The sequence below is a fragment of the Varroa destructor genome, unplaced genomic scaffold (genome assembly GCF_002443255.2).
Source record: "Varroa destructor unplaced genomic scaffold, Vdes_3.0 BEIS01000003.1, whole genome shotgun sequence".
Taxonomy (NCBI): domain Eukaryota; kingdom Metazoa; phylum Arthropoda; class Arachnida; order Mesostigmata; family Varroidae; genus Varroa; species Varroa destructor.
Window position 1 is genome coordinate 47,999,849 of NW_019211456.1, and position 26,642 is coordinate 48,026,490.

General features: G+C 39.8%; 1 protein-coding gene and 1 long non-coding RNA gene across 3 annotated transcripts; one reads left to right on the forward strand and one right to left on the reverse strand.

Annotated features, from left to right (window-relative positions):
- Positions 1-563: 563 nt before the first annotated feature.
- Positions 564-23,731, reverse strand: LOC111246800 (monocarboxylate transporter 12-like). 2 transcript variants are annotated; one of them, XM_086985453.1, is made up of 11 exons: positions 21,515-23,731; positions 9,005-9,444; positions 8,354-8,448; positions 6,932-7,075; positions 5,669-5,819; positions 5,303-5,442; positions 4,259-4,368; positions 3,993-4,146; positions 3,085-3,176; positions 2,713-2,881; positions 564-2,285 (listed from the first exon to the last, which is right to left on the reverse strand). In XM_086985453.1, exons 2-11 carry the CDS (start codon positions 9,388-9,390, stop codon positions 2,008-2,010), a joined length of 1,719 nt encoding a protein of 572 aa, XP_086841579.1. In that variant the 5' UTR covers positions 9,391-9,444; positions 21,515-23,731; the 3' UTR covers positions 564-2,007. The 2 variants fall into 2 exon arrangements, with proteins under 2 accessions (XP_086841579.1, XP_086841580.1); XM_086985454.1 differs by lacking the exons at positions 5,303-5,442; positions 5,669-5,819; positions 21,515-23,731 and having other exon boundaries at positions 9,005-9,390.
- Positions 9,439-13,951, forward strand: LOC147757068 (uncharacterized). Its single transcript, XR_015325053.1, has 3 exons — positions 9,439-9,898; positions 10,397-10,892; positions 12,364-13,951. It is a non-coding gene; the product is annotated as an uncharacterized LOC147757068 (long non-coding RNA).
- Positions 23,732-26,642: the final 2,911 nt, after the last annotated feature.

Sequence of the window (26,642 nt, forward strand, 5' to 3'; positions counted from 1 at the left end):
TGGGAAGTTGGCTGAGTACCGAACACGGAACGTCGTACAAAAAGGGTCGGATCATTTGGAAACTGGGTCTTCGTTTTTTTTTTTTTTTTTTTTTATATATGGGTAGGTTTACTCTCTCAACGAACAGCCCATTCATCGTAACAATTTCAACTTATTTTAGTATGATCTCGCAATGTGTTTTCTAGCCAGTTTCACTACGTTCGCATGCCAAACTTCAATAGAAGATATATATAACGAATTATACACCCGACTATTTGTGGTTTACCCTTTTAGCGAAATATACTGCTGTATAGAAAATGTTTCTGGCTAAGACTCCTCCATGCTACTGTGTTCGTTTTCATGCAGCGGCATCATCTTATGTATGAACACTATTTTCATACCTAAAGCACTAAAGATATCCGAAAAAAGTAAAGATACCTCTCTTTACTATTCTACGTATCTCACCATATGCGTTCTTCAGCTGCGTTTGGATGCACGAAGGAAAATGAAAGGTTAAACCGTTAGGCTATCAAAAAAAAAAAAAAAAAAAAAAAGAAAAAAAAAAGAAAAACAAAAAAATGGTCTTTGGGGGCGTTGTATCGATCTCGTAGATGTTATTTACCAATAAATAATAATAGAGAGAACTGTACATGACATACATATGTGTACATAGACATACGCACAGAGCTTGACTTTGAGGCCAGATGCCAGCGACGTGTACGCATGCATATGTATAGATCTTCCTTGCTTCACATAAGTATCTAAATATTTAAACACAATTAGCAATTGCTATTTATAAATTGGGCTAAAATTGAGCATTGTGTTTTTTTTTTCTGAGTATACCTGTATGTCACTTCTGTTAAAAGTAATATGTTCGTGGGATACATGAAACCAGTATGAGACAATAGGGAACATCGTTAAATGCAAAGATGAGTCGTATGTAATATCAATTAAGCCACACATGATCGAACCGGCGTTACGGTCTACAATTGCAAAGTGCAATTTGTAAAATCGTAGCTCTCATTACCCTGCTAACATATGACACACTGTTGCACATTTAGTAATGTGTAAACCTTCAATCATTTTACCCACTCTCAGTATATTGAGTATACGTGAGCTATAATGGTACGCAGTACTGACCTAACGACAACCTCAGTCACGTTTTCTACTGTATTTCTAGTCCGGACAGCTCACCTAAACAAACGCATGGTGTATAACGTATGTATAATGCATCCAATGGGGGGTGCTCCTTTGGTCAAGGTTCAGCGAATCGGGGGAATATATTCAGCTCAAAGGGTGTATATATATATCTATCGGCTAGTCTGTGGAGTGCCGAGTAAAGCTTCCCGTTCACCCTCTTATTCGAAATGTCTTAACTTTTAGACTTGCGCGTGTTCTTAACGAGTTATAGTCGCCGCAAGAACAAGAGGATGTTATCAAATCATAGAACTGTTTCCGATAAATTGTCGCCGTAAAGTAAATGCATATACCAAATAGCTGAATTAAATTGACCAGATTGAACGTCTCGTAGTAATATACAAAAATGCCCGTATACGATAAATTATACGCTAGCAATCTTTGTTAATATGAAACGTTCTGTTATTTACTTGTTTTTACTTTTGCTATATTTGCCTATTCCCTCTCTGACTATACGAAAAACAAGCTAAGCTCAGCGATAAACGGTTTTCGCAACAGATGAGGTAGCAGATCAGTGCTGAAGTGCTCGAAGACCTGTCCCGACTTGACTCGAATGTTTTTTTTGCTCTTTTTTTTTTTTTTTTTTTTCATAAGTTACCCTGAATCGTCACTCTTAAATTCGAACTTCTGCACAAGTACGTGCTGTATGGAGTTAAATGCAGCCATCGATATAACAGAAAAAAATTTACACCATCGGATCGTTTTTACAGCATTGAAAATATGGAAGGCCCAACGTTACAGGCACGTAATCTGAACAGGTCGTACCGTTGTAGATATCTACCAGTTTAAAAACTATACGCTAGACTATTGTCTTTAAGGTCCTTATGACAACTATGATTTTGCAGTCGTAAATGATCTTTCTTCATTTGCGTCTGATCCTGTTTGCAGGGTATTCGGGGCGCCATCCTCACGATCGCCATAGATATTCTTCTCTAATTGTATCTCTTTTGGTGAATAGTACTCTTCAGCGAAAGGGTTTCGTTTTACACCGAAGTGGGATCGAAAATCAATGTATAGACAATGAAGTGCCCACACGACAGCAGTCACTACCGATATGACCGACATGAACAAATAGAGAGGCCAATACGAGCCATCTTGAGACAAGAATCCTAGAAGAACACAAAAAGCAGTCAGTTTCAGCTAGATGCGATATCCATAGTCATATTCTTTCTATATATACAGTAAAAAGACCGAATGTGCTTTTGGTGACCTATTACAGCATTGTACCAATGTAAGCAGCAAGAACTTCACGATGAGGAGCGCTAGAAGCAAACTTAAAAAAATGTATTGATTTCTATTACTTACACATGTCATCGCAAAATTATCAAGCTTAACAAGTTCTTAAAATATGAACCAATCATAAATTCGACTACTGCGAGTGGTTGAAAATTTACATCTTTTGAATTCATAAGACAGGTGATATTCTCTTTGATATTAAAGAAATAGCACTTTTAAACCCTTTTTTTTTCATTTTGCATTCTCATCCCTTAAAAAAGTCCTTTCTGTGATCACGCATCAAATAGGATGAATACTTACGTATAAGCGCATGTCGCGGTAAAGCAGCCAGTCCGTTAACAAGACAATGTACCCCAAGGGCAAGCGGAAGATTGGCTAATCCGAGATATTCGGTAAGAAGCACAGAAAATAGGATCATCACTGAGCCTGCCGATAGGCCAAAAAGCAAGCAGAATACAAAACACGCCTCCTGAAACGAAGCATGATGGAAAACCATGAAATACCTATATCCTTAGACTTGAAGCCGAGGCTGAATATCTTATGTCGGAAGCGAGAAAATAAGCCCCAAAAATGTAAGATAAACCATGCTAGAACGGTTAGGATCCTACGTATGACAATAATCCCTATATCATTATTAGAGGCATGCGAAAATTGCATTACGTAAAGACCTACCCGATACGAAGAGATCGTCATGCCGAAGGTGGCAACGGAACCTAATAAGAAACCCAAAGCAATTACGGTACGCCGGTGAAGCCAACCCCGATCTGAAAAATACGATTCAGCATTGAATTTGGGTCTTGATCGTCTGGGATCGTGCGGTCTCCGCACAATAAGCTGTATAAAAAAAGGTCTTCATCCAGTGCTCCATGCTGATGAAGAGACTACTACTTGTATTATGTGGCTGTCACAGTTGTTCTTCACAAGGCCTGCATCTCTGTATGTTGATTTTGGCACCAATGTAGGTTCTGTATTTTCTAAAGGCAACATGTAGAAGAAAAGATTAAAAGTACTCTTATATGCTTATTATATGTGCCTATAAGGCACTGTGGGAGCATTAACCGCTCATTAGATCTTCAGTAGGTAATCTGCGAGCATTCAAACTAGCTAACTTACCCCGACTTCATGGAACCTACGTTTGCAAATGAGTCTACCGAGTCTTTAATGTTTCTACTAGAACCGTTTAGCTTGTGTAAAGTTGAAGTACTCTATATTTCTATACCGTACAATGGCAACGTGTGTACCTACCTAAGTTAGCAGCTTACGTTCATGCTGGTGACCAGCCATCAGACTCAACCCGAATGCATAGTTTAAAACATGTTTTACTCTAAACCTCTACAACGACGCAGATCTTTATTAGGAAATAATCAATTTTGTCAACAACTGTATTAACAACTGAAACACGTATACCTATTAAGTCTCGTTTGCATCTATGTATCAGTTACGTTTTTATTATTTGGAACATATGGCTTTCGTAAATATACACTAACTTTGTTTTAGAACGATTCTGGTCGTAATCCGACCCAAAGGATAAATTGTTTTTAACTTAAGACCTTTGACTAAAACAATACTAATGCCCTTACCGGATAACTGCCCGGAAAATAGCCTGCCGACGAGGTCACCCGCTGCATAAAACCACAGCGTAAGTTTGGGCTTGACAAAGCTCTTTTCTTTAGCGAATGCCACTACAGTAACATTGAATAGCACAAGGACGTATGCGAATACAATACCTGAAACCTAGAGTAAATAAACTAGACTGAGTGAAGCTACCTTGATCCGACAACATGTATCCAATTAAGAAAATCATACAAATTTTTAGTTCAGACTAATAAATTTTTCCGTACCGTACCATAATGAGGTAGAATATTGGCCGTTTCATGAATGCCAGCTGCTTGTGAGGGTTTTTCCAGATTTCAGCAAGCTGAAGAGCCGGTCTAGCTGGTTTCGACTTACCATCAGCTGCAAATTTCCATCACAATACATCCTACTATTAGTCATTAGCTCGGCTTATCGGCAGGGTACATTGTACGCAGATCGTTATATCGTTTATACGTTAGAACCACTCCTGTTCTATGAAATCGTAGAGTACGAAACGTGGCACACGTTCATCTCGTCTTTCACAAGGCGCTTTTTTTTGAATTCGCAATGCGTTCGTAATTTTTAAAATCTGAGGCTGTTCACTTGGATATCGTCATTCGGGGTTTTAGCAGGCGAGTTGTGTGAGTTAGGAAAGATAGAATCAAGTCGTTTCAACTGCAGTAGCGTTTAAGTGTTCAAGCTTTGAATTTGTTGAAGGCTCTACTACCAGGAGGACGAAGCGTTATTTCAAGGCGTCCAAGAAAATCTTGGGCTGAGAAATGGGTCTCGCGGATGATCTTCTACGAATCTGAATAAAGAAGGATTGAGAGCTATGGTTGAGGCTGGCCCATTTTCTAATTTATGCGCGTACAACTGTCAGGGCAGAAACCATGGACAGATGAATGGCGGGTGCCTTAAGCGGAAATCAAAAACCGATGTAGCTTGCTTCACGTTACAATAGTGACCCGTTCTATAATTGAAAATGTGCCTTCTGCAAATCAGCAGTTGTCAGCTGGTTACGGGTGAACCGGTGAGGCGTTACCCTAAAAAGTGGCAGCTGCTGGAGTCGATGGTGCCTGTTGCTGGCCTAATTTACCTATTGTCTACTAGAGCCTAAGAGATGAAGAAAACGCTCCGCATTACGAAGCCGGGATTAGTAAACATAAATAAGCCATTTCTATTGCACTGTGTGTAAAGGAAATCTTAGAGTTTACTACTGTTACGTTTCATACTAAACTATTTCATATATGTACATAGGCACACTGGAAAGGAATAAGGCTGAAGATAACTGAGGCCCTTGTAGATTATGGCTTACCTAGTACAGAAGTATTATTATTATTGCATAAGTTGACGTCGACTCGTTTAGGTCGAGCCGGAACCTGTAAAATAAACGCTCCGATCAGCGCGTTGAGAGTTAACCCTCCGATAATGGCAAGAGTCACTCGAAGACCGAACCTGTTTAAATGGAAGCAGGAATATGTGCTAGTAGGCCAATGGTCCTTAGTCTTGAACCAGGCGTATACCTACGTCTACTAAATAAAAAACAAACAGAATTACATATCTACATAATCATAATGATGAGGATTTATCGCATAGGCGGTCTTTGGACAACGAAAGTATTGAGTCACTTGAAAATGAGCTTTTACTGCGAAGTGAGCATGGCTGTTGATTTGTCGTTTACCTCTTCACCAGTGCCTCATATACGTCTGGCATAACAAAGGACACGAGGGTGCCTCCAACGTAGCTGACGCCCGAAGCGGTTGTACGATGCTGTTCGAAATAGGTATTGACAGCTACCATATTTGTCGGAAATATTAACGATTGTCCGATTGCTGCAACAATTAAAGTTTCCCAACTTTAGCAAAATAATGTAGACGTGTAGCATCCATAATGAATGTATATCTAATCAACGTAATTCTTTATTCAAGTTAGAATAGGGAGATAACATACATAGGTTAGATAAGTGAACGGTTAAGGTCCCTCTGAAGGTCTCAAGGCATTTGCCTTCACGAATTGAAATATTGAGTGGTGTGATTACTTCTCCAACTTTAGTCAACATACGACAAGTTGTTTGGGAGGGAATGTTTCAATCAAAGTTTATAGATGATGTTGGCGTCAAGCTTTCTTATAATTGGCGAGTGCGTCTGCTCCAAATATTAAAACACCGTTACCACCTAACGCAGTTTAGCTCAGTGGGCCTTTAAACTTTTCTAGCTGCTCAATCAGCCATGATTATTCGGTCATATATATATATATTGTCAAGGAATTTTCTCTTTTGGGAGATTTCCTACTATGGAGTGCGCGCAGCAAGAGTGCACTGTGGCGCGTCATTGCCGGTACTATTTCAGCAACGTATTTCTGTAAACGTTTTTATGATCCCCTATAAATTTCTCACTAATCGCTAACGATTTTATTGGAACGATGGATTATTATAGGTGGTTAACTAACAACTCTATATCGTCGAACGTATTACGAATTGTATACGGCGGCTTAATTGATTGTGACTGGCGTCTGATGGAACGTCTAACGGCGATACCAGATGTACAACTCGAAGCGTAGAGCGATTGGTTGTCACGATCGGGGCACTGACCGAACGTAAACTAATGAGCTGGACGAATTAGTTCCGACTGCTCGATAGGATCTATACATATATGAGTAGATGTCTATTTCGAAGCGCTTCAGAGAAACGCTTGACGAAGTCACCGTTTAGATAATGAATTAGTTCGACGACTGAACGGGGTCGTGTGACATGGACCGCTTTAGATTACGCTACAAGCCTGAATTCTCCTGCGCCTTAGGTCCACAGTGTTTTTTCAAGTCGATGTTTTATTCTCCTGTTTATGTTGAAAATACTATTTTGAGCAAGCGATTACATCTGTCTATCCTGCATCAATATACTCGATGCGGCCATTTTCTCTTCTCTACAGATAATAGTTTATCTTACCCGTGATAACTCCAATGCAGTACTTGATAGCTAACCGGTTGAAGATTGACGCCGCCAAGACGATGCCCAAGCTCGTGAGAAATGTCCCTAAGGCACTAACCCGAGGCAATGGCAACAATCGAATAAGCAGACCGCTCACAACCGCTGCGTTTAACAATCCCCATAGCAGATGCATAGAATCAAACAGAGAAAATGTATATAAAATTAATTTATATTCAGCTACTCATTCCATTGGCCTTACGTATCGTCGCCTATTTGCCAGCCCGCTAGTCACTTTCGTGCGATAAGTATTCGTATTTCTAATTTGCGTCTACTCAGTGGCTTGCAATTGAAGCAATGTCTAATCAATATTTACTCCTCGTTGCTTTATATCTATTAAAGGAAAACGCAACACGACATAAGCGTCGAAAACGCACCAGACGAAGCAGATGTCTACGTTCAAATACAAAAGTAAGTGTATTTAAACGTGGACCCCCTATAGCAGAAGAGCACGAGGTGTTGCGAAATGGATCTTGAACCATAAAGAAAGACGTTATTTATAATATATTTGAATCTACAGAAGAGTGGAGCGAACAACGATAATAAAGCAACTTTGTTCCCCTTTATTTCTCAACTCCCACTGTGCCTTCGGTAGGACGCTAAGTCTGCTTTCACTACAGCTAACGCATGCACGGAAGGGGCACGCTATTAAAAAAAAACATGTGTAAAAATTACTGATTTTAGATAGAGACAATTCAGATGAAACCTAGTAATAGATACTTTTGGAAATTGTTAGTTTTTGTTTTGTTGGAAACTTTTTTTACTGCTATAATGTATATATAAGGAAATCCATCTAACGATCGATTGACGAATGTTATCCTTTGACCTGTCCCTTTACCAGCATAGCAAAGAAAAACCACCAGTAGAATTCGGTGCGTTACGAAGCGCCATATCATTCATGTTTCGCCTAAATCGATCGCTTTCAATGTTTTTGTAATGCTAACAAAATAGGCCAACACCAATGTGGCTAGTGTATCATCGTATGTCGGTACTGGATTGCGTGGTGTCTTTAGTCAATCCGTCGAACAGTTTGGATATCTCGGATTGTCATGAACCTGCTGTAGGCCTACACGACGCGTCAAGATGTGCGACCATCTTTGAAATACTGAAATATTCAAATATGTCTTACGTTTAGAAAAATTACTTAGGTTTGAGTCGGCACACTCTTCTGTTGTCTAAATTAGAGCTTCATATTGACTCTCTGTCACGTGTCAAAGCACGATATCCGTTTGACAAACATGCGATGATCAATAACGTACATGATTATAGTATATGTTCCATAACAGTAAATCATTTTATTCGAATTAACGGAATTCTCTGGGTGAGCGTAGCTGGCCCAGAAGTTGGCCGTTCGAACTCCTCTTCACAAGTTCGATAACTTACCAAATATATTAGATACAGCTCCCAGCATAGAGAAGGGAGTGGCAGCCTCTTCTCTAGGCATCCCAAGTTCCTCATTTAGTGAAACAAATATTACACTGAAATCAAAAAAATGAAAGCCTATCGTTGATTTTGTGCAACGAAAAATTGCTTTTAGCATGACAGCGTTAAATTAGTCAGTCAGCTAACCTGTTTTTGGGCAGAAAAGACACACGTGTGATTAATGCGGTTTTAGAGATAAAATACGCAAAAATCAAAAACATTTTTCATCTAATGAAAAGGATATGTGAAATAAAAAATCAAGACCTATCGGTTTTCATTAATCATAATCATGACTCTTCTAATATCTACAATGCAAACTTAACAGCAATTCATTAAAATTCACTATTTGCTAAATGTATCCGTAAAGACAGACTAAATTCAATGCTCGGAGTTTTACTGATGGCCTTCCCAGACCCTTGTATATATCTAGGTAGGACCCTTTTTTTTTATATATATATATTTCTGGGGCCTACCACAAGGGGTTATAGACAAATCGGGATAATTCTCGCCCACTCGAATTCATAGCATCTACAATTTTTTTTTATATTATTCCTCTATTTTCAAATTGAAGTAGTCGCTAGAACAATCAAAGTAGCTAGACAATTTATTTACCTGCTAGTTCTGTTGACAAGTAACGTCCAAAACATCACCCAGGCGCAGATGACCGCAACGAGCCACGATCTCTTGCTGTCGACCTCAATCCCTCCGCCGAAAAAGCAGCCATCTTCACTGACATCACTTCTCAACTCTTTACAATTGCGAGATCGTTTCTCGCCAGCTTCCGTGACCTGTAGCTTCTCGATAACCATTATACTGCCATTCTGGCTGTCGCCCTTTGGTGTTGACAGTGGCTGGGCACCGTTTTCCTGGGGGTCGCCACATTGCGTACTAACTGCAGCACTGGCAACAGGATCGCTTAGAGGCGTTATCTCCTGAACCTCTGGTTCGTCGTCTTCCGACGATACAACAGACGGCGCCAGTGATAACTTCTTAGACATATTGTTGCTGCTGGCGCTTTCTACTTCTCGTAACTAGCTAACGAGACCTGGATTCTGAAATACAACACAATATGTCAAATGTTTAACTGCTTTCACAGCATCCATATATATATATATATATTACACTGTTCACTAGGTTCCTTGCCAGTTCCATATTCAACGTATAAGTAAAGCAAGGAACGCAAAGTTGTTGGATTTGTGGCCTACGTGTAACGCCGAAAACAGCTAGGAAGTTACATGTGCATCATAATTCAGCTAAGAAAAAATAGATAACTGTCGTCAAATCGTTTAAATCAATTCAATCAAGAGTATGAATTTATTTAAACGACTAGTTAAACTACAATTAAATAAATATTAAAAATAGTTTAATAACTAACAGTAATTAAAATTCCCATCGGCTGACCCGTATATGATAGAGTCAATTTTGACGATGTAACTTTTATTGAAGGGTCTTCCGGGATGGTCTAACTACGTCTACGCGTAGTCTTTACGTTTACGGTTTACGCGTGTAAGTAAAATTTTTTCTTTTTTTTTTTATAATAGTATAAAATAATATAATGTCCTTTGATTTTAAAAAGCTTGAAGATTAGAGCTAGACCTATATACCTCATATCAATACACTGCAACGAATATAAGTTAAGTTGTGATTTATAGGTATATAAATTAATCCAAACTGTTTCATTTTTCACGTACGTTCTTATAAACGCTTGACAACTTGCACTTGACACAACGGACTCGTCGACATGAATTGGACGGCATCGACAGAACACAATTTCTACTAGTTCGTAAACAAGCCCATCCCATGAATCAAATGGGGTACCGCGCTGTTTCCGTCGCGTAATTATTCACGAAAACCGCCGTCTTTTTTAAATCACGAATAGTTAACACAGACCTGAGCCCTAGCTTCACCGTACTCGTCAATCATATATAACTGTTTCTGACTCTTTATCGAATGCTACGAAATCACCCGTCACATCATTATGTGGTATAATGTACCCTCTCGCAGAATTCCACACCACCAGTGGAGACGTCCCTCGATACAAATGGAGAGATTCTTCTCGAGGGTTCACCGATGAAGAGATAACGCAGTGTTCGTCAACGGCGGTGGGACTCTTTGAACAGTGCGTATCCACTCGTGCCGACCAGATAACCGGACGTTTCCAAAACGTGTGCTTTATTCTACATACGTGCGCACTTATCGTACTATTTCGATGATAATCAAGCAAAAAAAAAATATATAAATATAAAAAATAATTAATCTGGAGTACACGTGTCGATCTAGTGGACTAATATTGGATTTGTACGAACCTATTTGAAATAACTAGCATGCCAAACTTCAACGAATAACTTCTTCTGTTTTGTATTTTGATAGACTACGTTCGAACTTGTCGAGCGACCGCTGAATAAAATGAAAACGAACTACTGAATAATACCAGTGCCTTCAGTGAGCAAACAGTTTTTATTCAATTTTTCTTCGAAGCGAAGCATCAGTACTCGGAAAGGTATCGTCCACTTATGTATTTTCGAGAACACATTGGTATCCCTTGGCTGGTCCACCCTTTCGGTAATACCTAGTTGGCCTTACGGAAACGTTGGTATGACAGCACACTAGATAGGTGCTAAGACGCTTGACAAGCCACATATCGTATAAAATGGAAAAACCGAAAAAAAGGCAACCTAAGTGAAAGCGACACCTAAGCAGGACCCTTGACCACGATGGGCCTGTCGCTCTTGCTAGCAGTAGCGTCTTAGCAAATTAAATAAAATAGAATGTTAAGAGATAAGGTTATCAAAGGCCAGTGGCACAGTTTGCTCTTTCCTGGTTTGATTCTGTCATTCGCCGTATCGCACACACACACACACACACACACACATAGACGGATACGTAAGTTTATGCCATAAATGAGCACTAACAGGTACTATGATAACCTAATAACCTTATATTAGCCTAGCAGCGCTTTTGGATAGCAATTTATACTGTTATATTAAAATTATAAAAACATCCTGAGCCTATAAGAAAATTCGCCTTTCAAACATTCGCTTGTTTAGAACCGACTGAACGGTTTTAATAAAATTAAGCTTTTCTCCGTTTCAGATGTACATTAAAAAAAATAAAATAAAGAAACATAAAGATCGACAAAATAGGCGTGCAGAAAAGCGGTTCACACGCTGAGGTATTAAAAATCGTTTAAACTCTAGAGGTACCTCCTCTTTGGGGTTCACGTCCACCATCCTTAAGAAAATTATGGCAATACTAAATATGTGTCAGTAACCACGAACAGCTCACCTGTGATAGATAAAAACAAATGCACAAATGATTTTACATTGAACCTGTTATATAAAAACAGGCAGTGCGTAATATAGAGCCGCTTATTATCAAGCACAGTGAATACAAATAGAATGAATTGTAATTGTTAAAACTGAACTTCAAGAATTTGTTATTGGTGCGTTTTCTAGGGAGACTTGGTCCATCTTGTTTAGGCCATTATTTGGCCATAGATACGGTTACTAGGACGATCAAAGTACACTACCTAGTATCTTTCTATATTTACATGAATAAAAACGTATTTGCCTGGCCGACCAAAACGTCTTAATGATTCTGCCACTCAGATCAGCCATTGGCAAAATCAATAGGGTTGGATGAAAGCAGGCGATGAGCCTCTTCACATGCAGTGTATTTTACCCCACGCAGAGTTTCCTATATGTGTTCCTTAAAAATTTGCCTTAATACCGATACCGATATTTAATAAATAATCACTCTCATAGTTTTGGTGCAAATGAACGAAAGCAAATTGTGACAATATTTGTTTTTAATTAGATTAGGTTGGCGCAGCTTCATAGATAATCTGGTAGTCTACAGCATCTTACGCCATTGCGCGTCAAATTAAGGCAAGGATGGCATATTATTGCTTGGTGGATCCGCATCACACACGATGCATAAAGTTCTCACTGAAAACTATTTTCTACTTACAGAATTCATGAGGATCACTTGCGAAGTAACGAGGCGCAGGTTATGGCCACTCATCCACAAATCGAGACTGGAGAAAGCAGACCCAGTGCTGTAGATACCTTAAAAGAGCTACAAAAATAAGGACAGTAAACAAGGCGTCGTCTTTTTTCTATCCTATACTGTAATGTTAATCCTTACATAACTGTTCATCTGAACCAGCTCGCTTCTGCAGCCTGGATGTCAACTTTGGAGTCCCTGCAGTCTACGGCCAGTGCATTCTGCTATTACGTTTTATAATACTCTACATAGATCGTCCATTTTTTTCGATCTTATTGGAAAAAAATCAAGTCCGGAATTTGTGAATCTTCGATGTCCTTAAGCGATGTTTAAGGGATAAGTTAGCGAAACATATGGATATTAAAGCACTTGTTACGATTGTACGAAGTTGTTGTACGAAGATACCAATAGATTATCTAACTGTATCAGCACTCAGTGCTTATTATTATTATTATTATCAATGTTCACTCATTTGTTAAAAGAATACGTAAAATCATTTCTAAAATATGACCTAAGCGAAGTCTCCAAAATTGATAGGGTAGAGACCCTAAATCCAAAAGAAGTCGGAAATCTTCGAACCCAAAAACAAGATAACTTTTTCCTTAAGTGAGCGAGTTCGAAATACAGCACAGATTAAAATCTTTCTTCATTAAATGTCATAATCAGGCAAAGATAGCCGCAATAACTGAACTCATTAGGCAGGCCCCCAGCTCCGACCTATCAATTAGGTCTACGCTAGTTCATTAGTAGCCGCGCGATAATCGCCAATAGCACCTCTACAGTGGCCGGCAATGGGCGTCTCTTAGATCATTGTAAAAAATCCTTTAATTGGGCGAGCAGCTTTACGTGGACCCGGACAGAACCCTACGGGTCCTGAAGGACAACCTAATCTAGCTCTTCGATTCCTAGGCTAAAGCGACAAATTGAGTTCAGTCACGCGACTTGCATTAACAGCACTGCAACATCAAAGAAAAATTGCAATCGAGGGAACCTGTGTCTGAAGTCGTACTTAGGACAACCCATGAACGATAGGCTTAGCAGACACAAGAGCGCATACGATTCTTGCCAAAAATATACTGCTAGAGAAGCCTCAATGTATCGTAAATGAAGGTCTAAAGCATTTGGAGAGATGTCACTTTGAACAACCAAAAATAAGGATCCGCATAAATCTGCTAAAAATCGAACAAATGTAGCTGCTGGAAGCAAAAACAAAAATCAAACCGTTGCGTTCAAACCATCCTTTCATTCTATTCCCTTGTGAGCACGTATTCGAGGCAAAAAGTTGGTAACATTTGTCGTATGTGCAGTGTCCTAATCAAAGGACCGGCTTCATTTTATTTATTCAGCTGATTTATTAGGGTCAGGTGAATGTCTTCTCGTTTAATTATGTCGGTAAGGTTGTTCGAAATTGACTATAGTCCAATTTTGAAGCAAGAAACGAGTTTAGATTCGGTAGAAGACGGCTGTGTTGCCACTAGGCAAGCACTTCGTGAACATCAATAAGTGTACTGCTTTTTAAATAAAGATTTATAAATAATCATATTCTATGGTAGACTTGTTCGTGTTTTTCCTCATAACGCCTAGTTCCAGATACTACGGTCCGTCTAAGTGACTTGAAAAGGTTTGCCTAAAGAAGAACTATGAACATATCCCTGTGCTTAAGGTACATGCTGAGTTGTAGGACATCGCCAGCTGGAACAGATGGTATCTTCTATTCTCGCTATTCATACTGGAATATAATATGACACACAGACACACTAGTTGTTCAGCAAGTTTCAATGGAGGCCAAACGACTAATAATTTACCTGTGGAGTTCAGCCTTTCGCGTGACCGCACATAAATCACACGGATCTATGTAAACAATCCCAATCCTAGTGCGTACGTAGTTTCACATAGCACCTTGAATACTATACGTAATTTATTTATATATAGAGAGAGACGAGTATGGCTTAGGTGATCATGAGATCAGATCTACGTACATATTTTATAGCCGCCCTTATTCTTAGCCTGAATATCGAATGCAACACATTATTTAGTTGAAACGACCTGAAGTTATATTTAAAAATTGTCTTATAGCTATTTTCTATTATGTTGCATCTGTGTTAGGATGTTGCTATTGGCGACGTCATCGTCTCACTGTGGTAGATCCATCTGTAACTATCGTCATCTTTGCATCGTTAGTCAACTCATTTACAAAACGCCCGGCCTACAACTGATCATATTGATTTCCGTATGTAGTAGTCTTCCTAGTTCGCCGGTACTATCTAGTTAACGTGTCGTATCATTGAAAACATGCGCATTCTGAATGGGAAAAAGAGTATGTTTCTATTCTTCTAACGCACCTTATTGCCGTATATGTTTCTACAGGTGAGTTTGTTAGTCTTCTAAAGCGCAATCCAGATGTACATTTTTGATCATATCTATTTCTGACCGCTAGACATACACAATGCCCTGGACTTCAGAAAAATCGTAAAAATTCTGATAAAAATTGGGGATTATCTGACTTTTTATGTCATGACTGTACCTATCACACCTATACCCCATCTGGAATAGGACTATTTATGCTTCTCCTTAGAGTTTTTTTTCCTGAGTCAAGAATGTCTATGGTAAACGACGTTTGCCTATTAGCAGTTTGCCTACCCGGATAAGAAACGTTACCCTTAGGACTAAATTGAGAGAATACACGTTATTACTGTGTAGATAGACGTCTGTTTGAATGTTTTACTCTCTGATTATTGAACCGTTGTTTTCCAGTCATCACACCATTGTCATCATATTCGGCCCTGATGTGATCAATACAAAATTCGAACACAGGATCTAAGCCTGTTGTTAGCTGGCAATGTTCGCTTTGCCGCATTTTCCTATTGTATATCTATATAGTTCCCAGATTTTGTCACTATTTGAAATCAGGCGGGAGGATCCTTTTTCGCTCACAGACAGGAACGTCTTTGGGGGCTGATAGGGTAATTTCCAACGCTGAAGTTCAATCGAAGTAAACAGTTCTACTGTGAATGTACAAATCTTGTTAGCCCTGTATGAAGTTGACTGTTCCCAACATGGATTCCATCTACTGTGCTTTTGTTTATTCAGCGCATTTATTTATCGTAGCACTCAAGCGTGCCATGAGCATGTGCTCTTGCATCGTTGGACGCTTCCTATTAGTCATCAAGTAGCCTTTTGCCTGTTTCGATGTATGCACATTCACAGTGTGAGAAAAACACTGGCACGTGCTGTTCATTTTAGGGATCATAATTTCTAAATTCGCTAATCCGTGCATCCTAATATAGCCGTGCATATATTTGTGATAAATCATTTATCAGAAGCGTTGAGGAAATCAGCTTCTGATTCCATAGTTAATGATTAAGGAAGCACCCAAACGTGCATCCATATTTGAATATGGCGCTCAGCGTATTGCGTTGAATTATACGTACATATATGCTGTGCATTATTATTACTTTTGCAGACGTATCTAGTGATCGATTTGCTATATTCATTGTTTCGAAGCGCAGTGTCGCAAACACATCTCGTGTTGGTTAAACCATTATCGGTAAGACACGAAATGGGAAGACGGGGACAGGGAACGAGTTGCCCGTCGGTGGGCGAGCCAGTACGAAAAATGACAACCCGTTTGCAACTCCTCTGTACGGCGATCGCGTAAATCCACCTTATTTTCCTCCCGTAGTTACCGACTTCTGTAGCAGTTCGCTTAAAACTCAAGCGCACAGACATCCACTTCTCGTCCCCGTCAAAAACGGCACTAAATATTAGATAAGGAACTCTACTAGAAATCTTAGTTCCTACTGAAACTAGCTTACCGTTCCAGTAAAATCATTGTCTAATAATAGCTAATTAAAAAAATATTTTAGAAAGTGAATAAATATTACCTATGTATGTGTGATAGACAAGAAAATTTTAAATGCTGGTTGATTTCATATAGCATTAGTGTTAGTGAACAAGCCTCCCTAGTTGGCTATGCCAGGATTTTTCCGCGACCGTTTTTTCCTTTCTTACCGTTTGCATTATAAGGTGTATGAGATAATTGAAAAACTATTGGTACCCTCAAACTACTCGGCAATTCAGGCCCACTGTATCCTTATGTGATTACATAATTTCTATACATAGACATCGGAAAAGTGGTGTAATGCAATTGGCTTATGTTCGTTTAGGTGAAAAATAAGGGCTTACGCTAAGCTGGAACGGCTCAACGGCGTTTTCGCCTAATTGACTATAACTGTTAACGGGGAGAATTCAAATGAAATGTATCAACAAACAACAATGATGATGACGATGAACAGGAGTAACATTATGTTGTATTAAAGACCTTATTGCGAGGTAAAATGTTTTAATAAATAGCTGCGGCGGTCACTGTTATCATATTATAGATATTTAAACATAAGATAACGTCTGTTTAGAGTAAGACCTTATTATAGTAGTAAATCTCATATATGAGTAATTTTTTTTTCAAATAACTGGTCGCTGTCATCTAAGTTCATTTAAAACTATTGTATTTTATGCTTATTTTGTTTGTTTGCTTTTGGTTAGGCATTTGTTAAAAGGCAACCAATCAATGTTGGTTATATTCAGAAGCGGTTTTACTTATTATATGTAATCGACCGCATTCTTCTAACAACGCTACATTCTTTCTTAGATAATAATATTTAGCTAACAAGATGAGCAGTGTTACATCAGCGATAATTAGATCTGGTTGACACATATTCAGGCACAACCTAATAATGTCTCAAAAATTTAAGCTGTCATATTAATATCAATGAAGGTACTTAGGTTTATCGCTTTATTTGAATATTTACAGTTTTTTTGTCGGTCCTCAACCATAACGTCTAAAGATATTTAGTCAAATAAGAGTCATCTGCTAGACTCATACTGAATTTAGAGACGCAGACTTGAAGAAAAATGTAAGGCGCGAGCCTCACAAGCGAAGCGAGCGCCAACGTATTTAAACTCGACCAGACAATTACATTTATTTGCTATATTTATATGTTCGTGAATTGTTGTCTCAAATATTTACTCATACACAGGCCAGCCGCTGGTGTTATTTCGAGAAGTCGCCTGCTGAGGGTGCTGAAGCCGACAATACTTCAGTAGTTAGCCTTCGTCGGCAAGAGTAATAATTTTTTTCACATATTTGCTAATATTTCTCTAATGATAGCTTTGAGATTTGGTTATTGAGATGTTATGAAACTGTGTACTACGCGGTCGAGTATAGAGAGAGGATATGTGTGGTGTTGAAATCTTTAGCTCTACTGAAGAATTTCAACACAAGTTGACTGGGGAAGCAATCTCAATATTTCTTAGCAAATTCGCAGATATAAAGGGTAGGTCGATTTATACCATACCGTCCTTCCGAGGCCGGAAGCAAGTCGCGTTGGTGGCTCTTTATCTTTCACAGTCTCTCTATCGCTATCGTTCTCTCTAGGAGGTTAGCCGATCAGGGTCAAACTCATCGAGATCTAAGTAGTAGAAAATTTTCAGAAGTGGATTATGTTAGTAGATAGTGTTAAAGTCAATGTTTTTGTGAAACCCGATTGCGGGTGTCAGCATAATGCGTCAGTTAATACATCAGCTTAATCACAATCTTCCTTTTAGTTCGGTCCACAAAGGAATAGTACAACTTTGCTAGTTACATGCAGTGGAACTACGGCAGCCTGTAGGGTTTACCGTGCCGTTGCGTCGTCAGCAGCCGAATTCGATATGTATCGGTTGTTAAAGAAATTCAATTTCCTTTAGAAGTTGTTGAGTATTGCCCCAATATAGTATTGCAATTTTATGTGTTAGGCTGAGCCTCATCACGATCGGTTATATTGAAACATACTTTCGGTAGGTATATTACACTGTGTGTGTGTTTGTGTAATGGTGGCCTCTATTGAAGGCATTTTTGTTCAACTTTTGCTTGTGCCTATTCGACATGAGTTGGAACGACTAGTATCAGAAATAACAACCAATAATTCGTATTAGGATTTAGAGTTTGGGCTTGCTCATACTCTAAAATGCATACGCAAATTGAATGTGACCCAATACGATGTCAATGAAGACACTGTTGAGAAAAAAAGTTCTGCAAAATAGATGCCTCGTCGTGCATCTATTTTGCACACACCTAAGCACGCTCATCTGATAATCTCTTGAAGTACAACGTTAAGGTTCCCTAATCTCTGAGATTTAGTTGTCGATCAATTAATTTAGTGCCAGAACTGACATATCCTACTGGGTTATCGCTCAGCCAGACACATCACAGTAGTATCAAACAGTCTTTCCTCAATTACGCTAATTAAACTGTAGTCCTTTCACGTTGGTCCTTTAAGGACAGTGTCGTAACCTGCTTCATAATAATAGAATATGATAGGATTTTCGTTCTGGTCATCTCGTTCGTCTTCTAAAACACGGCTTTGTCTGATGGAGGTTACACATTGATTAGCATTATCGCTCTGGTAGAGTCCTGATTTAATTCATTCTTTCCCAAAATATAACATGTATAGACAACGTTTTTCTCCAGAAAAGTGCTATTAAACACCTGCGTTATCATTGTTGGGCAATTTTTCCACGGAGACGGCCGATATGAGGGCGGCCCAGGTGTGTATACGGTTGGAACTACTCAATTAAACACGCCAACGCAACTGTTTAGCACGGTACTGTAAAAACGATCCTGTCCTTCTTTGGCGGTTACATTGGTACGTACCGATTTTAGGACTTCTTCGCCTTTTCAGAAGAACCGCGCAGGCCATTGTAAAGTTTTAGGCATTTTTACCGATTACATACGCAAAAGCATACACGTACTTTACACGAGAAAGACAGGGTTGACATGAGCCGTGACCACTTTTTGATATTAGCATTTATAGTTCGTATACCTATATTGAATGGCAGCTCAGTATTTTACAGTAATCCTGGTGCATTTATGGCAAAAGAGTCTTAGTCATAGTTAAACCTATGTTAATTTAGAGACACCGCAAAAAATTTACTAGAAGAAAACACTCCTTGCACCCTCTTCTATAAATTTTATTATTTATATTTATTATTATAAACGTATTGCTTTATGCCTATTTTTTCTTTCTTAAAAACTGCAACAAAAGGCATCACAGTGTATATAGAACACGTGTAGAAGCTTGACATGTCGCTGTTCCCATTTGGTTTGTGACAATCATAAAAACGCTTGATGCTTATAAACCGTGCACACAGCACGTACGCGATGCTGAATGTCCTTGTTCAAAAAAAGTAACTGATCGCTATGCACAAGGCACTTTGTAATCTAAGCTTACTCACATTGTGCCGACGTTTCAGAAACCGCTAGAAGGCTGATCGTTTTCAGTATTAACAAAGCAGAGGAAATCATTATCATAGGTTGACTAAGTCATCTTTCTCTGACTTCTCAGACGTGTTTCTTTCTTTAGGTCCAAACGATTAAATATTTGCGCTTCGTGTCGAGATTATCAACGAACAGCTGCCAGAGGAATATATGACTCGACGTTTACCGCCGCTGACTACTGTCGGGTTTTCGCTGAGTACAGCACCAAGCAAACGCAAACAAACAAATAAATGGCCGACTGGTGGACATTACTCCACGAACTCGGCAACGAGTGATCAGAAAGATGGCATATCTCATTTGTTTCAAAAAAGGACGTATTCCCTTCTGGAAACGGCGACCTACGACGCAGATCGATGGATTTAGATTACCACGTACATGTAGAAAAATTCGAAGTTAATCTAGCCGTTTTCGATCACAGAACCAGTCGAATCATTCGCTGTTTCATGTGTCATTAACCATCTGGCTGATTTCGACCAGTTTAAAACTACTTTAAGCGTGAAATACCTACTGCCCTGTATGGTACTAAATATGAGACACTGTGTCATATATTCTTAAGAATGCCATTGCGTTTCAAAATGTCACCACGATTATAAATCGTCTTTGCTTCTATGGTTGCGTACACGTATGTTGAGTGTGTTCCCTAAAAGCAATGTTGATACTGAAATTAGCTCTTAATACTGTTTCCAACACATGGCGTCACGAATTTGGTAGACTCTGGAGAAATAAAAACAAGCACAGCAAGGAATTCTTAATGAAGATTTGGATTTTGGACGCATTGTGTAATGAACTCAAAGCGACCCCACGATGGTTGGCGGGCATGATACGATAAACTTTCTTCGGAGAGCAATAGAAACAAACTAATAGCATCAGGGCTATCGATCTGTGGGCTTGGCACATTCCTGATAAGCACGGTAGGTGTTTCGAAAGTGTACCCGAAAAAACACGATTAACCCATTAACTATAAGTAGTGCCGTCTAGTTAAAGTCGATGAGTACTTCTAAACCTGAGCACTATACAAAATACATGTGTTCAATAAGATTCAGAATGTATAGTACTGGCTATTCTCTAGGGCTGCTATGTTGTATGTGGTACTATCAAAGGACGTGGGGAATAGGGTTACAGTTTTTGAAAATTCACTAATAATAATAATAGGGAATGGTAAGTCGTCGATACCATTGTAGAATAACAAACATCGCGTCTGAATGAATTCAGATAGCTCTATATATCCGTATTTTTGACGTAAATAACTTCTACATGTAGCTCTACTTCACCCCAATTGTAATCCAATGTAAACTTCTAAGAGAAAGTCCAAAAAGTGTTAACGTCACTCAGCCACATTTCTTTAAAGACGTGTTTTGTATCTATCTTAGTATTTGTTTCATTCTATGCTTGATTGACAACGGTTCTATAATATATGGACAAGCTAGCTTTTAGAAATCAGCTGTAAATGCTTTTTGGATATAGCATTTTACTATAGCGTACCTGTTGGCTTAATACATATTCCGGCCGGGAACGAATCGTGACTATTTTGTAACTCAATGGTTTAACTTTACAAAAGTTAACTGTTACAATCGAAGCCATATAGTAGCTATGCTAGAGGTCATTTAAGAATTCAGTGTATTGTGTTTCGAATAAAAGAACGTTGGCGTTCGTGTGACAAAGTATCGACGTTGACAGAAGGGGCCAACTCGAAGAGTGATCGATCGATCTACGTTTGTTAAGGCAAGTACTTTGGACCGTTTTTCTTTGCTCATTAACTGTGTGAATACAACCTATTTTGAGATCGAACGTTTTTTACTTACTCTTCGTGTGCAGCCGCGTCAAAATGGTAGCACTGCTGCCGGCCTCGCACGTACTATTCACCGTCACGAGCAGCACTGCAGGGATGGACGACCTGGAGAAAAAGCGTAACCCTTCGCGCGCGTATATCTTAAGCACTTTTTTGGACCGTGAATTGCTCTAGCACAAGCGTTCGCGGGTTTATCGTTACTTATCGAAATCAGCCCCACCACAGTGGCAAATTGCTTCAGTGCCTAAATGACTGTCGGTGGTCAATTTTGGGATTGTTTTTTTCGTCCCGAAAACTACAACACTAGAGGTCGAAGACAAACGTCTATGATGTTCGATGCTGTTTTCTCTATTGGCAATACGAACACTGTTGTACATCTTAATAAAGCAATAAACTTTTCCTCACATAGTCCGCAGTTATAGCACGACAAGTTTCTCTACGAATAGCTTCATCACGGGACATTCCACTCGCAGCGAGCAAAAATAAGAATTCGCCGGGTTGCAGCAACCATGTCCTGCTAGTGATCCTTTCTTCACTAACAATAAGCACAATGTCATATACAATACACATCTGGCCGTTGACATTGATCAACAGTAAGTAGTTTGATGTATGCGCTTGCAAAATACTGTTTCACAATACATACGAGGCTTTTAGCAGCAGCGGCAATACAAGTGCGGATAAAGATGTGGAAATGGCAGGCGGCGAACTCTCCGTTCAGTATCAGAACTTGATGCTGTTGCCCCACGGCAGATGTCGTCGTGTAAAGGTCATCATTGAACATTACCAGCATGCCGCATGTAGGCACTAGAGGCCAGCAATGCTATATCTACTGTAGCTCGACCGAACCGTCGCAACATTGAGGCAGACGGTTTACTCACATAAGTGCACACACGAAGCCCGACAGAAAGACACACACGCAGAGAACAATGTACGATATACGTTTATATGTGCGATGTCGGCGACGGGTCACTGCACATCTTCGAACGCTGAATTGACCGAAGGCACGAGCGATAGAAGCAGGCAACGGATGCGCAAGCTCAAAGGACTAGAACAGTTTCGCATACACTCTAAAGCCAGTTCTTGCGCGATTCGCCCGCCCTCCAGCGTCGAACAAACTGATCAGAGTGTTTGGTGTGGCCGATACGGCCTTCGTACAACGTTGTCGTAAGACGGTGTCCGCGACGACGGCAATACCACGAACAGTAACCACAGCGGCGAAAATGGCACCATGTCCGTTAGTACGCTGGTACACATTCATAGGTTATTAGGCAGACATACTGCTCGATCGGTCGATTACGCAGTTCGTAATTACGTTAAGTTCTCAACTAGCTCGTCATTAGCGGTATTGCCGACTATGGTAAAAACGGATGCATTTCGATAAATCATTAACATTGAAAGTTAACAGCGACAGAGATAGCGCAAGCCGCGTGAACGATTTATGTGTAACTTTGTACTGAGATACCAACGAACGTCGAATGTAGACAGCCAGCAGAAGGCAGTATACGTTGGATTGGTCGCCGATGTCACCAGAGGAACGTTCATATATCCCTGTTACACCGTCGATATGTTCTCGTTAGCTGCCTGTTTTGGCGAACTTTTCTTTTTCAGCCGAGAGAAGCAAGAACTAGTTAAACAACCTATGACTCGGCCATTTTCGCGAACTTTCCGTTTCATTTTTCCCGCACGTGTTGTCTACATTTGTTGTTGTTGGCGGTCACCACCGACTTGCAGCCAACTCGATTCGAACGGACACACTCGGTCGTTCACTCGACTCCGTGTCCGTTGTCCCTTAGTAGAAAAGCATTGATCGATGAAGAATAGCTTCAACCCGCTGCATCGTAGTACGATTGCCGTTCCTGCCTCTGGTGGTATTTATGGCGTACGTACTCCTGTTGCGGCCACCACTGCTGCTGCTGCTGCAGCTGGAGTTGCTTCCGTAAGGTGAAGCAAAGCAGCGGAAACAGCGGCGATGGCAAACACTCAGTCAACGAAAGCACTGGCAGCATCTCGTGGCAGACCGTGCCAGAGTACTAGTGCAAGTAAAGTGTAAAGAGTAGAATAGAAGGATCGAGCCGAGAGACAGCAGGCGACGAACGAAGCATCACCGCTAGACAAGCGATTCATGTAAAAGGCCAATGGCGAAGGAATAGCATCAGAACAGTATTAGCAGTAGCAGCAGCAGCAGCAGCGGCACTCAGAGAGAGCGCAATGCACAAGCACGAGACGGCTCAATATCGGTGTACTACAGTATTGCGATCATAATGTAGATACCTGGAGGGCGAGAGAAACAGATGGCGAGTCAGAGAGAGACAAAGAAAGAGAGAGTTCAGGGCAAAATCATCGTGGCCGCTGCGGCTACAATCAGAGCGCTCTCATGTTCGGTCTTTCTAAGGGAAAGGGCACTAATCCCGTGAGTGGAAAGGGAGCCTGCCGCACGGCAGGCCGAAGACTTACTCAGGCTCACGAGGCGACAGGCAAATAGCAGGGAAAAGATGTATAGTCGAGTGGGTGACTACAGCGCGAACGCCCAACTCTGCAGTCAATCGTATGGAAAAAGAATCGTATGTGCCAAAAACGTCGATAACATTGCGGGCCAGAGCCCTAAACTCCGCGGGTTACTAAAGAGGCCGAGAGTCCCTTAATAAATATTGAACGCTACGTGTGAAATCATAAGTAGCTCGAATGATGGAAGCTTTGGGCAACCGACCAGATCTGCAATAGAAGGTATTGCCATGCCGTATGCTATTAGAGCCCCCGCACTACCGACAGTGATGACATATCACCCCTTCGCCTTGTCATTCGTGTCGTGCGTCACCCGGACCAACGGGGAGATTTCGTCAGCGGATTAAGACACAGCTGACACTCAGCCAAATATATCGCGATGACAACTCAGTAGTGATCATGTCGTCTGGGCCAAAATAGGCTTACTTATTTTGGCGCGACAAGCAATGACTGGCATTGGTGACAACAATGTTGTTTGAAATTTTCTCCTCTCGATGCTCTTTGTCCTGCAAGATTCGATTCTAAAAATCTTCAAGTTTGGAAACGTCTGTGCCACTCTCCTTTTTTTTTCGCACTATGTCATTACTGATATTTTCAGAAGGTCAAGTTTACACGCGCAGAATACATATGTACTGCTACGCTTCTCCTAGTTTTCGAAGTGAAACCCAATGACTCGCCTCGTACATCTAAATTGTTTGTCCATAAGTTACATATTACGATATCTCCCTTTTTTAGCTCCATATGGCAATGCATAGAGCTATCAAATATCTAATGCACTATGTAAAGGGTTTGATAAAACGATTAATTAAAAAAAAATTATATAGACGTATTACAGATTATTGCCTGACATATACGTAGTGACTCAGTTTTTGTGTTTGCTGCTTTCTTTTATTAAAGGGAACATTTAATAAGACATATTAGCTCTGACATCAAATCATTTATGTAGAAAATAAGCTAATAATATGGCACTCAGTTATAAGATGCCGCAACTAACGTGGGCATCCGACACATTTGAATTCAAGCAAACAGCGTAACGGTACACTTAACGTAAGCATAAGATATACGACAAAATCTTGTCTGCCAACCCTATTGCAGCAATGTAATATTTCTATATATTCCCAGGAAAACAGCTTCTCGAATAACTTAACGGTGAAGAAAATTAATGTGAGCGGATTTATTGTAGCCTATAGGCGTCCACTCATAGCTGCACCCGCATGCAGCCCACCGTTGTTTGATATTCTCACGTAACAAATCAGGCTACGTGTGTCATCACCAATTAAGAAAAAATCATTATTTTTTGTCAAAGCTTTGTGACATAAATATGATAGTGAACTTTTTCATTTCCAGACAAATATTAAGAAATCGAAATATACTTTCGTACTCGTACTTCATTAACACAGATTACTGTCCAACCTCGTCACGAAAATATCACCCAATGAACAACACAATTTATTATATATAATATGGGAAACAAAAGACCTTCACTAATGTAATTCCATTTGGATGCGATCACCCTCGTTACGTTTCAGTCAGGGCGTGCAATGTCTTGTATTTGAAGGGAATACTCACTAAAAAGAGCTGCGTCAGACAGTAACCATGCAAGATAACCAAATTAGATATAAAACAATTGACAGCAAAGCCCGTTCAGCGTCATTTGAGAAGAAGTATTCTAATTCATTATACGCACGAAAGTTGTATTCAGCGGTTTTTCGAAAATTCACCATAAAAGAAATTCCCCTGTGTTGATGATTTTTGCCGATTACTACCGTCATAATGCGTCAAACATATTTAACAGCAGTTTTCTATAGAATGCGTGTATTCGGAAACTGTTTCTTTCAGTTGGATCTGATTAGGCCGACCTTGCTGTGTATGAAAGCTTACCCTAAATAAGGAGGTCTCATGAACGCGGAAGCAATTGCGCAGTTCTATAACGCCGCCACTTGGGAAATTATAGACCAGCGGTCAATACAATAACCTGAGTCTCTGTGAGAGTACTGAATATTCATAATCATCTTCAGTGGCTGCGAAAAAGCAACCTGCACGTGTATGATCCAAGAACTGGGCTTGGAAAAGTGAATCCAGTTGCTTTCCAAATAGTGAGTGGCCCACTATCTGTGTCCCAATTTATTTTTACAATGTCTCGCGCTCTTTACATCTAAAAGTGGGATGACTTCTCCGTATTTGTGTATTTACTTACTGAACCTCTAGTGTATTATACAGGCTGTCACTTAATTTTGCTATCGTTTATCAGAATATGACTTGATTCTTATTACAAATTTATAATTATTGAAAGATATCTATATATAAAACTTGGTTAGCTATCGTTTCCTTTTATAAGTAGATTCATCCGTAGTAGTAATAACAATAATAATTATGCCACCAGGGGATTCAAAAGATACATACAATTTCGCTATGAAATATGAGGGTACGATATTCACGACCGCCTAAACGCATATTATTCCTATATTTGTTTTTATGACTTGAATGCCCAGCTTTATGAAGGCTTCCTTGATTGAGGCGCGACTTTGATGCCTTATCAATCGTACCATAAGGGAGCATTTACCTTGCAAACTAGATTCTACCCATCTTTTGATCGTTCATTTGAACTTCAAGCCGCATTTTCGCTAAACCTAGCGGGT

Excerpts from the sequence above, each read along its gene's own strand:
- LOC111246800 (XM_086985453.1), bottom strand. The coding sequence starts at position 9,390 with ATGTCTAAGAAGTTATCACTGGCGCCGTCTGTTGTATCGTCGGAAGAC. Across the intron at positions 5,820-6,931 it reads CTGCATTGGAGTTATCACGG|CAATCGGACAATCGTTAATA; the intron begins GTAAGATAAACT and ends TAATTGTTGCAG. Across the intron at positions 3,177-3,992 it reads ATTTTCCGGGCAGTTATCCG|ATCGGGGTTGGCTTCACCGG; the intron begins GTAAGGGCATTA and ends CGTATTTTTCAG.